The sequence below is a fragment of the Dasypus novemcinctus genome, chromosome 6 (genome assembly GCF_030445035.2).
Source record: "Dasypus novemcinctus isolate mDasNov1 chromosome 6, mDasNov1.1.hap2, whole genome shotgun sequence".
In the NCBI taxonomy this organism is placed as follows: domain Eukaryota; kingdom Metazoa; phylum Chordata; class Mammalia; order Cingulata; family Dasypodidae; genus Dasypus; species Dasypus novemcinctus.
The window spans coordinates 56,891,315-56,904,738 of NC_080678.1; the positions used below are offsets into that span (position 1 = coordinate 56,891,315).

The following is a 13,424-nucleotide window of genomic DNA, read 5'->3' on the forward strand; positions in this document are numbered from 1 at the left end:
ATGCACATAAGTAGTGCCAGGCCACGCAGGGATCCCCTGCGTAGGGGAGTCCCACGTGCAAGGAGTGTGCCCCATAAAGAGAGCCACCCAGCGTGAAAAAAAGTGCAGCCTGCCCAGGAGTGGCGCCGCACACATGGAGAGTTAATGTAGCAAGATGACGCAACAAAAAGAGACACAGATTCCTGGTGCCACTGGCAAGAATATAAGCGGACACAGAAGAACACACAGCAAATGGACACAGAGAGCAGACAACTGAGGGGGGGGGAGGCGGGGAAGGGGAGAGAAATAAATAAAATATAAATCTTAAAAAAAAAATAAAATAAAATGTTCTTTTAATAATTGTTAACAAATGTACCACATAAATGCAAAGTGTTAATAATAGGGTGACATCCTGGGGGCTCTGCCACATTCTCTAGTAGAATAGCAAGAATCCCGTAAGTACAGGGTTAGTGACTAGTGAAGAAGGATGGTCCACTGCTGGTCCCTTGATATTGATGACTGTACTTACAAACCTTTACTTTTGAAATTGAAATTTAGCCTAGTATTATAGGGTGCCTAAGAGTTACTTCCTGAGAGAGAACCTTCTTGTTGCTCAAATGTGGCCTCTCTCTAAGCCAAACTCAACACTTATAAATGCATTATCTTCGACGTGACTTCTGGGGATGAGCCTTCCTGGCATCGAAGGATTACTAAAAGCACCAACTATCAACTAGCAACGCAACTGGAAAAACATCCTTGATGAAAAGGGTGAAAAGGTAAAGACAAATGAGTTCATATGGCTAACAGACTTCAAAGTGAGTCCAGAGGTCATCCCAGAGGTTATCCCAGAGGTTACACTTATGCACATCTCAGCAGGATCTCACTGACTGGCAAAGTAAATACTATCTCTATAATAGCAGAGCTACTGAGAGCTTTGGAGACATCCAGACACTATAGGCAGGGCAGATAGCTCAGGAGTTTGGCACCCTGCCAGTAGGCACTACTTGGGAATTTATGCTACCCAGTGTGACAGAGTTAGACTCAGGTTTGCTTTCCCTACACATGGCTCTTCTGCCCCTTCTATTTGAACCTATAGTTAGTGCTGGAGTTGATACGTATATGTCAAAGAGACTTAAATCTTGGGCCTGTCCAAATGCCAGCTAGGCCCTGAATCTCAACGGTTGCAACACCTACTCTCCAGTTCATTAGACTCACTCAGGACAACAAACAAGGAAATGATGACGGACAACACCCATCCCAAGGAACAGAGATAGTCTGCAACAGCAAGCAAGATAGTCCCACCCATCTGCGCTATAAGATCGAAGCCCCCTCTCAATTAGAGGTGGAGTGGGCACCACCATCCCAGAATCCTCAGGATTGGGGAATGAATGATGAACTAGAATAGACTTACTGGTATTCTAGTATAGACTTATCGTGACTCTTGCAATGGAAGAACTTATATCATTGATGTGGAGGCAGTAGCCGCCAGAGGTTCTGAGGGGAGGGAGAGGGAAAAACAGGTGTAATTTGGGGGCATTTTTGAGATTTGGGAATTGTCCTGAATGACAATGCAATGACAGATTCAGGCCATTATGTATCTTGCCATAACTTAAAAAACTGTGCAGGAGAGAGTGTAAACTACAATGTAAACTATAATCCATTTGGAGTATTTTGCCACTGCTCCAAAATGAGTTCATCGATTTTAACAATTATACCACACTAATGAAGGATGTTGTTAATCCTAAAAATGTGGCAGGGGTAGGGAGCAGGTCGCATGGGAATCCCCTATATTTTTTATGTAACATTTATGTAATCTAAGTATCTTTTCTTAAAAAATAAAAAAATATATTAAAAATAAAAACACTAAAAAAGATAATAATAATAGGGTGGTCTATGGGAGCTCGGTATTTTCCGTATGATTTTTCTGTAAACCCTGATTTCTATGTTTGTAGGAAGGAATCAACAGCAAATACGTAAATCTGTAGCTCACAGTATTCACTTTCTCTTTTTTGACTATCAGGTCACCATCTGCCAAGCTTCCCAACTCTTCAGTTCTCTCTTGGTTCAAATGTTCCACAAACACAATGGCAAATTTTTGTGGACTCTGAGATGTAACTTACCCATGTCTGGAGAAGAACTCATTTAAAGCAGTTCCCTACTCACATCTATCAAGCTCTTCTTATCCATTATTTGCTATATCCTTTTCCACTTTTAGGTCATTCTCTTTGACAGAGAAGAGTTGAGTAGTTCTGCTTTCTTCCTATAATTTCTATTACCAATTGGCTTAAACATTAGATATATACCCCATATATATAGTACAAACATTACTAGCACATGCTATACTATTGTTATTTGAGGACGTTCTCCTAATCCTTAGCCTAGCTTGTGCTTGAGTGTTCCTGACACTACTGACATTTATGCAATACTTGTTTCCTAAAGCACGAATCAAAATTAAATTTATTTTTCTCAAATTTTCTAAAACCATCCTTAAGAAAAACATTTATCTCACTTAATCCAGATTTTCCATTATTGCTATGTCAGTAAGATTCAGAATTTTGATTTTAAGTTGTACAAGAAAGTACAATACATTTATACATACCTCTGCAGTTAAATTTGGCGGTGTCATAATGTCTTTCAGCACATCTAAAAGAAAAGTTTAAATATTGATATAAAGTTACTTTCTACTTGAAAAAATTTTTAACAGTTAACATTTCTTGAACCTTTATAATGTGCCAGGCATTGTGCTAAGTGCTTTATATTTATATTTCACTTAAGCCTAAGAATCCTATGAAATTGGTATTGTTATTACCTCCTTTTACAGTTACAGAAACCAAGTCTTAAAAGATTAAGAGTATGCAATTGAGCTTATACATTTGCTTGCAAAACATGTGATGTCGTTAAAATATAATACTGCAAATTCAGCTGCATTCATATCTTCAAAATTCCTTTATAGAAATTTTGCAGGTTGTTGCAATATTTTTTCATTTCAAAAGTGAACTATTTTCAGTATTACTGTCACTTTAGAGTTAAGCATACATAGTTTTTAACTACTCTTAAAAAATATATATGCTAAAAATAGTAAAACAGCATGAGTAAAAGTAAAGAAACCGAATGGTGCTAATATACTAGGATACAACACATACTAAATTTCTTTAATCTGCGTTGTTCTCCCTTTTGATATGCCAAAGATCAGATTTTTCAAAAATATTTTATTTGTAAGTTTTAAAGTATGAAGGTAGAAGTTAGTAAAATCAATACAGAACTAGTAAAATGCTGAGTAGAGCATGCTAACTTTGTCTTATTAAAAGTGGTATTATGTTTGCAAGTACACACAGGCTTACTCATGATTAATAGGCTTAGAAAAGTATCCTATATGTCAGTTTTAAGTCAACCTCATTCTGGCAACGTCAACTACTAACCAAGCTATTTATATATATACATATGTATGTATGTATGTATGTATTTAAAACAAAAACCTAGCATTGTAAAACAAACACAGTCCCTTAACCCACATTCCAAAATCCAAAAGGTTCCAAACATCTAACATTTTCACTTAAGATTATTGCAAATTCAACTGCAGCAGAATCTTATCTGAGCTATAAGACTGTATGTAGTCCTTAACATACTTAAAGTGAAGGCATATATTTCATTCTAGGTATTGTCCCAAACATTGCTGGGATGTTATATAATACACAGTATATGCTTCCATATTACCGTTCTAAAAACTGAAAAATTCTGAATGCTGAAATATAACTGTCCCAAGAATTTCAAGTAAGAAATTGTGGACCTGTGTTGTATACATTTAGACATCCTGGGAAAAAAACACCACCTATTAATTCCTCTATTTTAAAGAGTTTCAAAGCCAAATTCACATGAAGGTTGAACTAATTATAAACAAGTACAATCCACTGGGTATCTAACTGGTCAGACCTAAAATATACCAACCTTCCTACTACTGCTCAAACAAAGATTTCCTTTTTAGTATAATTTAATATACTGAGTTTTGTTAGAAAATTTGTTTAGTAATAACATAGCACATATATGCATCCTTGCTAATAATTTCATACTCACTGATAAGACAAACCTAACAGTAGAAAAAAGAGTACTGACAAGGAATATAGTCACATTTTACACCTCCTTGGATACAGATTAGAAAGGGGACAAGGTCGACAGTCAAAATTCATAACAGAGTATTTTATAAAGAACCAAGTAAAATCAGGGTGCAAGGGGTGAAAGGGGTATAAAGCTTAAAAATGATTCTAAGGCACTGGTCTCATGATAGCACAATAGAAGGTAACATTTTAAATTTCATGCCGCTTCAGTTCTCTAAAGTTCCTATGCTTTCTCAGGAGATCAAAATGTTTTACCTACTGCTGAAGACCACCTCCATAAACTGATTCTTAAATATTACTACTAAAAGGAGGAAAAGATAAATTACTGAGCTACTAAGTGTCTACTAGATAAACACACCTTATGACAAAGTTTCCATGTATTATGTTCCATCCTCATAACCATATGGTAAATTAATATTAGCCCCAGTTTATAGGTGAGAAAACAAAGATTTAGAGGGTATTAAAACTTGCCCCAAACCACAATTTGTAAATGGAAGAGCCAGGACTTCAGCCCAGCTCTCTGACTACAAGTTAACATTTTTCCACAGTTGCTGCATATTCCCACTAATAATAAAAATACAGGACAATTTTAAAAACATAAGCAATAACAGATTTTTGTCAAAACCAGTCTTCCCACAAGAGCAATATTTGACACAAAAGACAGAACCAACTAACAGTGATAATTAAAAACATGAAAATGTTATGAAAATCTGTATATGTGAAAATATATACTGGGACTGACAGTGATGAAAGTATCCTGAGAAAGGGTATGGTAGAGAAAGGAAGACGAATTTCTTCTTAATTAAAACCTTCTCTGACAATTGCTCTCACACCCACAAGAAGAAGTTTCTTGTAAATTTTTTACAGTATGTTAGTGGTAAGACAACTCTCAACAAACCAAAATTGAAGATATAAAAATGGCAAATGGAACTTGGCTAAGACATATTTAATCATTTGTATTTCCTTCTAACTTAAACTCAAAAGATACCATTACTTTTTTATCATTACCTCATATCAGCTAATACGAGACAAGGGAAACAAGATACTGAAAGAGTTTTATGAAGGAGTAGACAGAAAATGAAGAAAGGTTAGATTTAATAGGAAAAGCTTCTGAGAAGGGAGACTTGGCACAGAATCAGGTAGGCAGGTAGCTCTTCTTTATTCTCTTCAGTGAAGCTACTCCTATCTTATAAAAGAAAACTTAACAAAATTAATTAACAGCTAAAGGTTTACCAAAGAATGATGGTTACCTGTATGTTAAATAGACTATGCAATGAAACACAGCAAACCTTTTACAAAGTAGTATATTATAAACATTTGTTTCTCAAGGCAAGAGCTGTATGCCTTTATTCCCTATCCCTGTTAAACCTCATTCCGCCTCAACCTCTAACTCCCCACCCTACCATCCCACCATCTACTCCCTGCAGCTAGAATGCAAAGTATATAGAGGAATATACTAAATGCAAACACACAAAACAGATTACTTTAAATAAATCTCACTATATTTGAATTTGGTTAATGCTATGAGGCTAATTTTGCCATTTTAAAAAATAATTTCTTGTAAGTATGAAGAAAATATGTTTAAAGAAATAAACAGACACGGTTAATTATTAGAAGTTCCGTATCAAGAACTCTTCAACCATGTATACTATAATGGCCATAAAACATCACAATACTATGAAAATATTTTAAGAACTTTCAATTTATATTTGCAAAGACATACACATCACATATAATCAATATCCTAACCATAGAAAAATAAAATAAAACAGAAACATATCTGCTACTTGCCAAACTCACCCAAAGCCAGAAATATAAAGAGATATAAACAGAAGATGGAGATTGGGGAAATGACATCAGAAACCAAAACATGCTACAACTTGGTAGTTCTAGAAACTTATTAAGTAAAGTTGGGTAAGTCGAAAACAACAACAACAAAAACCAGAAAGGGAATACTGGCATAAAGGATGGATGGTCTGCTAACATATGTACCTGTGTGACCTTGTTCAACTCACTTAACTTCTCTAGGCCTCAGATTCCCCATCTGTAAAATGAGAAGGTTGGACTAAATGATCTCTTTTGAGTACTTGCTGCTTCTGAAGTCTATGATTCCATTAAATGGAGGGGGAAAGGGAATAAAATATATGAACTAAAAGCTAGTCTCTCAAACAACGAAGAGATAGTTCATTAACGTGGGAGTCCAATGTTTAAGCATATAAAAATAAACAGGTAGTCAAGTTCTCAGTCAACTTCAACCATAATGTAAGTGACATAACATTGACAGGCTAAGTCTAAGTCCTACGTTCTTAAAGCAGGAAGCCACTGAATACAGGAATGAAAAGAATTTCCTTCCCTTTCTTTGGTTAAACTCAAAATTTTGAAAAAGATGGTATTTGTCTCTAGTATCTTTCTACCTCCCTTCTGGAATTTTCTAAATCCCCAAACCTAACAGTCTCAGCTTGAACTAACTCCTTTAATAGACTCCAGCTTTTGACAATTACATTTTGTTTGTTTGTTTTTTCCTGAATCCAACTATTCAAAAAAGTATAAAGTTCTGTGGTTTTAAATTTACCTCTACAAAAACACTATGACATCTTCAACAAAGCTCAATGTCGGAGAGGTTAATTAGGAAAGGGGGAAGCTCCCCTATATGCACAGATCATTTGTAAGTCGGGGTCCACAAAAACTGAAGTTTTATAGCATCTTTGACTTTTTCATTTGTTATCTATTATCACCCTATATGTGCATGCGCATACACATACACACATACCTCCAGCACACCCTATAATCTAACCACAATGAATTCTCTGCTACATTCTAAAGACTACTAGGCCAACAAGCTTCCAAATATTATTCCCTGGGCCAGGAATACCATTTCCCCTCCTCCTAGTCTTGTGGGTTAACCCATACTGTTTCTTTCAGCCCTGCTCAAATATTCCTTCTCTTATGAAATCTTCCCTATTCCCCTGGGATACAATCGTCATTTCCACTGTTCTCTCCACTGTTCTCTTCTATAATACTTTACTTGTCCATTTTTCACATTATAATATAAGCTACTTGAGGAAAGGACCAACCATGCCTCTGTAACCCCACAGTATTTTATAATGTCTAGTATGAGTTAAGTACTCAACAAAGATTGGCTCCTTTGTGAATCTGAGGAAATTAGTGAAAACTCACTAGGAGTAACAATATTGGTGTCTACTTTATACTCTCAGTACTTCTGAGATTTTACCAGAGTAGGAAGATCACTAAATTTAAGATAAAAAAGTAAATTCCACCAGCCAAGAAGACACAGAAGTCTTTCATCCTTAGTGTGTGTGTGAAGATTTAAATGTTCACTGTAGGGAAAAAAGAGTCATGTTCTTACATATGATAAATGAACGCTACAGAAATTAACTGTGAATTAGCACACATAATTCTGCATTAAAATTTTTTCTACTGAGTAACTTATAGATATCATGTGGGAAAAATAAAGGCCAGATAGAAAAATATTACATGTACCATACTTTTTTAAAAATTAGAAAATGGTCAATAGTCCAAGAAAGAAAAATAATCTTCAAAGGAAAAATGGTATTTTCTTCCTTTTTTTTTCCCTTTTCACATATCTACTCTCAAAGTCATGAGGAAAAACAAAAAGTTAAAGATGACATCAACTAGCCTTATCAAGTGGGAAATCCTTGCAACCCTGCTCCAAACAAGAGAAGCCACCTGACTGAATAATTTTAGGTAATTTATTTACGTAACATACAGTTAGAGAATTCCCTAATAACTGTTTCAATCAACAAAATTATATCCACTCTGCAGTCTACCTCCAAAGAAGATGTCATTAATGCTTTAACAGATGCCCTGCTGTGAATTACATCAAATAACCACATGGTTATGGACTCAAAGATGGGCTAGATGCCAAGTCATTTAAAGCGGATCTAGTAACATGAATCTGTGCCAACACTCTTTTACATCATCACTATACTTTCTAAATTATCTAACAATGCTCTCAATCAGACTTGTTGAACAAATTGTTTTAGGAATGCAATTCTGTTAAAGTATCTTTAACTCTACCTCTAACATGGAAAAAACTTTAACTTAACAGCTGTTTTAGAAGATATTTGCAAGCATACAAATAAGAAAACATACTTACAGATTGTATATCTTGTAATGGTTTTTATGCTTTGAATCCAAAAACCTTAAAACAAAACAAACAAACAAAAGCCACCATTAACAAAACTGAGCTAATATGTAAAGTACATTAATACTACTGAGAAAAACTAAGACAAATTCTGTTTTTCCTAATCTCAAATATCACTTATATAAAAGTAAATCAGTAAATCCAAGTTAATATTCCTTCCATGGGTTTAAACTAGTAATCATGTCATTCTTAAATTATAATTATTACATTACACAGAATTATACAATCTGAAGTAAAGCCAGAGAGCTTTTCACAGAATGAATATGGGTCATAATCTTCTGTCTTCAGCCTAACACATGAGACTGAGTATTGAGAAATAAGTGTTAAAATAAAGCATCAGAATTTAGCTCAAGTTCATCTAGCATGTATGGATTTGCAAGAAATTATCACATACAACCAAGAATGCTTAAAAACAGCTGCAAATTCAGCCATCGTTTTCTTTGGAACTAAAAACTTTGATATTTGAAAGATAAAAGTAACAATCATTAACTCTGAACAAAGTTTCTTAGGCATTTTCACGTATACATTCTCATTTGACCCACACGATATCTAAAAGGAAGAGCTTATTCACGTTTTACAGATGAAGGAAGAGGTTTTCAAAGAGTACGGGACATTCCTGAGATCATATGGTTAATAAGTCAAAGAATCAAGACCAAAGATCTCTTTCAACACAGTTAGTTAAGAAACTAAACAGCAACAGCAATTTCAGATAATACAAGTACTTACTATATGCCAAGCACTATTCTAAGCACTTTATGTTACATTTGTTTGATCTTCAACTTTACGTGGCCGGTAATTGAAGAGTAAGAAGATTATAAAGGCTGAAGAAATAGAATTTAAAAAATGGAAAATGAGAAGATTTTAAAAGATCAAAGTCCAAGAGGATCAACATATGAATAGGAGTTCCAGAGAAAGAATAAAGAACACTGAAGAGAAGAAATCAAAGACATATCTCAAGAAAAATACCCCAAACTGAAGGACATGCGTTTCCAAACTGAAAGGCTATTAGTATCCAGCAAAATTAATGAAAACAGACCAAAAGCCATACCTGTCTTTGTGAAATTTCTGAATACTGAGAAGACTCTAAAAGCTGCCTGAGAGGAAACAGGCTTTGTAAAAAGAATCTGGACATCATCCTTCTAAATGGCAACACAAGCAGCTAGGAATTGAAGCAAAACCTTTCCATTTTGAGTGAAAATTATTCCAAGCCTAGAATTCTACACCAATACAGATTACGAATCAAGTCAGAGTATATATAATAAAGGCATTTCTAGTAAATCTTGATTTAGCTTCCTAATCCCTCTTAGGAAGCTACTGAAAGATATGCTCTCCACCAAAAAAAAAAAAAAAAAAGGTGGAAAATCATTAACAATGATGATGGCATTCCATGAGCTGAAGCATCTTACTCAAGAGAGAGGAAAAAGGAATCCCCAAAATGAATGGTGAAAGAAGATGTGAAGCAGATCTCAAGCAGACAGCGATACCGCAAGCAAGCCTAAAGAGCAACTAATCCAGATTAGGGCAGATAACAAGGCTCCAGAAGAAGATAAAATTCATAAAATACTTAATGTACACTAACATGTTGAGAGGAGATTTATACAACCATGAGCAAGACTGGGTAACAGATTAGAGTTAAGAACACAGAAAACTAAGCAAGTGGAGAAAACAAAAAAAAACTAACTTCAAAGAAATCAAAGTATGCATGAAAAAAGTCACAATATACAACATTATTCAATTGTGAATGGCATTTACCTAGTCATAGTCATATAAACACAATATTAACATAACCAAAATTACAATATAACTACAAAGAAGAGGGAAGATAAGGAGGTAGTCTGCGAATATGTGTGTGGTGAGAGGGTGGGGGGGGAAAATGAACTTGGATGTGAAAAATTATGTTATACAGTCAATATAAGCAGTACCTGTGACTTTCCCATTGATAGACACCACATATTTATCACTCAGGTTGTTGCAGATATTGAAATATCATTTATAATCAACATCACTTCAAAATTAAGGAAGCCATTAGACCTGTCACTAGATTTTGTTATTTAATGCACTAATACTTATATTATTAGAAATATTAGAAATTGAATTTTTAAATATTTTACTATTACAATTAAAGTTTATATAACTGGTTTATTTGTACGCCTGTGAATTTTATTTTATGCATTTAAAAACCCTCTAAGAAGGGTCCATAAGCTTTACCAGGCTGCCAAAAAGGTAGGTGGCATGAAAAAGATTAACAATCCTTGCCGAGGGGCAGAAGGAAAAAGAGGAAAGTAAAAACTTTTGTTGTTGTTGCTGTTAATAAATCCTGTAGAACTATTTGTATGTATACAACTTTAATTTTATAAAGTAAATGGTCAAGGTACAGATCAATTTTTATGATTCTTTGCTTTAACGTACTGTTCAACCAACCAAGGAAGTACTGATCCTGCTATGAAGATGTATACTGAACCATGAATATACTACAGGAAAAAGTGTTATGTTACATACCCTTTTGCTCTTAAATTTTTACCCTTTTTATCTTCTAACCTGTAACTTTCTCAATTTGCACTTTTTGATTTTTTCAAATTGAGGTGAAATTTATATATAGTGAAATAAACAGATCTTAGGCATACAATTCTGTAAATTTTTTAACCACCCCAATCAAAATACAGACATTTCCACCACCCCAGAAAATTCCCTAATGTGCCATTTGCAGTCAAACTCCATCTAGCCTCCAGGCAGCTACTACCATCACCACAGATTTGTTTTGCTTGCTCTTGACTTTCATGTAAGTACACTCATATAATATGTATCCTTTTGTTATTGGCTTTTTTCACTCAATATAATGTTTATGAGATTTATTCACATTGCTGCATGTACTAATTGTGCATTCTTTTTATCTTATTATTCTATTGTATGAATTTAACACCATTTGTTTACCCATTCTACTTTGGTGGATATTTGGAGCATTTATAGTTTGGGGCTATTATGAATAAAAGAAACATTCTTGTGCGAGTCTTTTTGTGAACATATGCTTTCATTTTTTTGAGTAAATAGCTAGTAGAAACACTTGGTTGTTTGGTACGTTTACATTTATAAGAAAGTACTTAACAGTTTTCCAAAGTGGTTGGACCATTTTAAAGTCAAGTCAATATTTTAAGAGTTCCAGTTATTCCATAGCTTCATCAACATTTGGTGTTGTCAGTTTTTTGTTGTTGCAGTCAATTTTTAAAAACTTTAACCCTTCTATAATTGGTATGAAATGTTATTACACTGTTAGTTTAATTTTCATTTCCTTGGCAACTAGTGATGTTAAACGTATTTTCTTATGTTTATTTGACATTCTTAAAACTTCTTTTGTGGAGGTATTCAAGTCAGTCTGTTTTCTTTAATTAGATTGTCTTTCTACTACTGATTTACGGAAGTCTTTATATATTCTGGGTAAAAGTCCATTGTCTGAAATATGTAATATAAATATTTGCTCCTTATCTACGACTTGCCTTTTCAGTTTCTTGATGTCTTTTGATGATCAGTAATTTTTAATTTTGCTAAAGTCTAATGTATCAAACTTTTCTTTTGTTTAGAACTTTGCATCCACTCTGATAAATCTTTCCCTATGCCAAGTTCCATGAAGACACTGTTTTCTCCTAGAACCTTTATAATACTTTTAGGTTTTTTTCAGTTTGCATTTTAATTTTGGTTGGAAATTTAGTAATACAGATAAATTCTAGAGATAGATGGAATAAGCAAAACAAGGACAAATAACCTGAAGGACAGCAATTATAAAACTTAGAAAACAACAATTCATTTCTATCTGTTATATCTTCCACCATGGGTATCCTTTCACAGAAAATGAATAAATAAGAAATGATCTGCAAAATGCATACGATTTTCTCACAAGACACTTACAACGTAAATGTTAACAGAAAAAAGTATCTGGGAAGATTAACAGTTTTATTTTTAGTTGATTCTCTTCAGCTAATTTGATTTTGAATCCAAATATATAAACCAACACTATTAATAGGGACATACACATTGCATTGCTCAATGCCATTCACTTGGGATAGTTCTACAAACAAAACTGGAGTCTAGAGGATGGACAGGATATATACCAAAAAGGTCATAGAGGTTACTGTGGTTTTTCAGGGAGAGACGGGGGTTTTCACTCTTCACTTTCAACATTTTGCAAATTAGTTTTAAAACTTTTCATAGCTATACAATACTTTTAAAAGAAAAAGTTTTCTGTCTACTGTATTTTCCGAAAAGTACAAACTTATGAGAAGTTGTATTTTATCTTAAAAAAAAAAAATAGTGTTTAATGAGATGAAAAACAGAAGTCTAACTTCTTTCAAACAATATTTTTTGGGGGTTTACATAAACATAAAACTCATATTTTCATATACTATTTTTTATTCAGGAAAAAATAAGAGCCAGAGATTTCAATTTTATATGACAATAGTCCTCCTTGAGAAATTATCAGTTTTAGTGAAACTCATGCAATTCCTGATTATACAGACTCATGCGATTTTTCTTCATATCTTCATTCATATTGAACCTGTCTTGGGGACATTTTTTTTTTTTTTAGTCATAATCTGACCCAGTGAAAAATGATTCCCCAACAAAACCAAGAACAATTTGTTAAAATGCTGGGAATGTATTTCTTTAAATCCATCCTAAAGAATTCATTCACAGAAAGCCTTTCTTTAACTTCATGAAGACACTTTAAGAAATGTTACTTCATACGTCTCTATAAAGTACATTGAAAACCTCAACGTTTTTTTCTTTTAAATCTCAAGTACTGTTTATTATGGACCCAACTGCCAAGATTTCTGCTGCCCAATCATCTTTTATTTCTTTGTATGTTCCATTCAGGAAGTACTAAAAAAGCTTATTAAATAGCCTCCTCTGGCTATCTATAACATGATTCTAGGTGTGTATTAAAAAAAAATAGTTCTAGAAAAGAAAATAATGATCCAATGATCTACTAGGTTAACCTTTCATAAAATTAATTGTCCCACAAAATAATATTTCATGAACTTGTAAAAGGAAAATAAATTTGAGATGGTAAATAGGTTTCAAATTGGTGGTACCTTACTCTGGGGTATATTAAAGTTATTGAAACAACATTCAGAGTGGAGCCAGGTATTATGATTGAT

The 13,424-nt window shown here is 33.7% G+C and overlaps 1 protein-coding gene across 1 annotated transcript in view; it reads right to left on the reverse strand.

Annotated features, from left to right (window-relative positions):
• PTEN (phosphatase and tensin homolog) overlaps positions 1 to 13,424 on the reverse strand; it is a 97,677-nt gene that overhangs the window by 32,836 nt on the left and 51,417 nt on the right. The window contains exons 3-4 of the mRNA XM_023590533.3: positions 8,230 to 8,274; positions 2,579 to 2,622 (exon numbers count right to left, since the gene is read on the reverse strand). Of these exons, the coding sequence (XP_023446301.1) occupies positions 2,579 to 2,622; positions 8,230 to 8,274 (89 nt within the window). The remainder of the gene's footprint in view (positions 1 to 2,578; positions 2,623 to 8,229; positions 8,275 to 13,424) is intronic.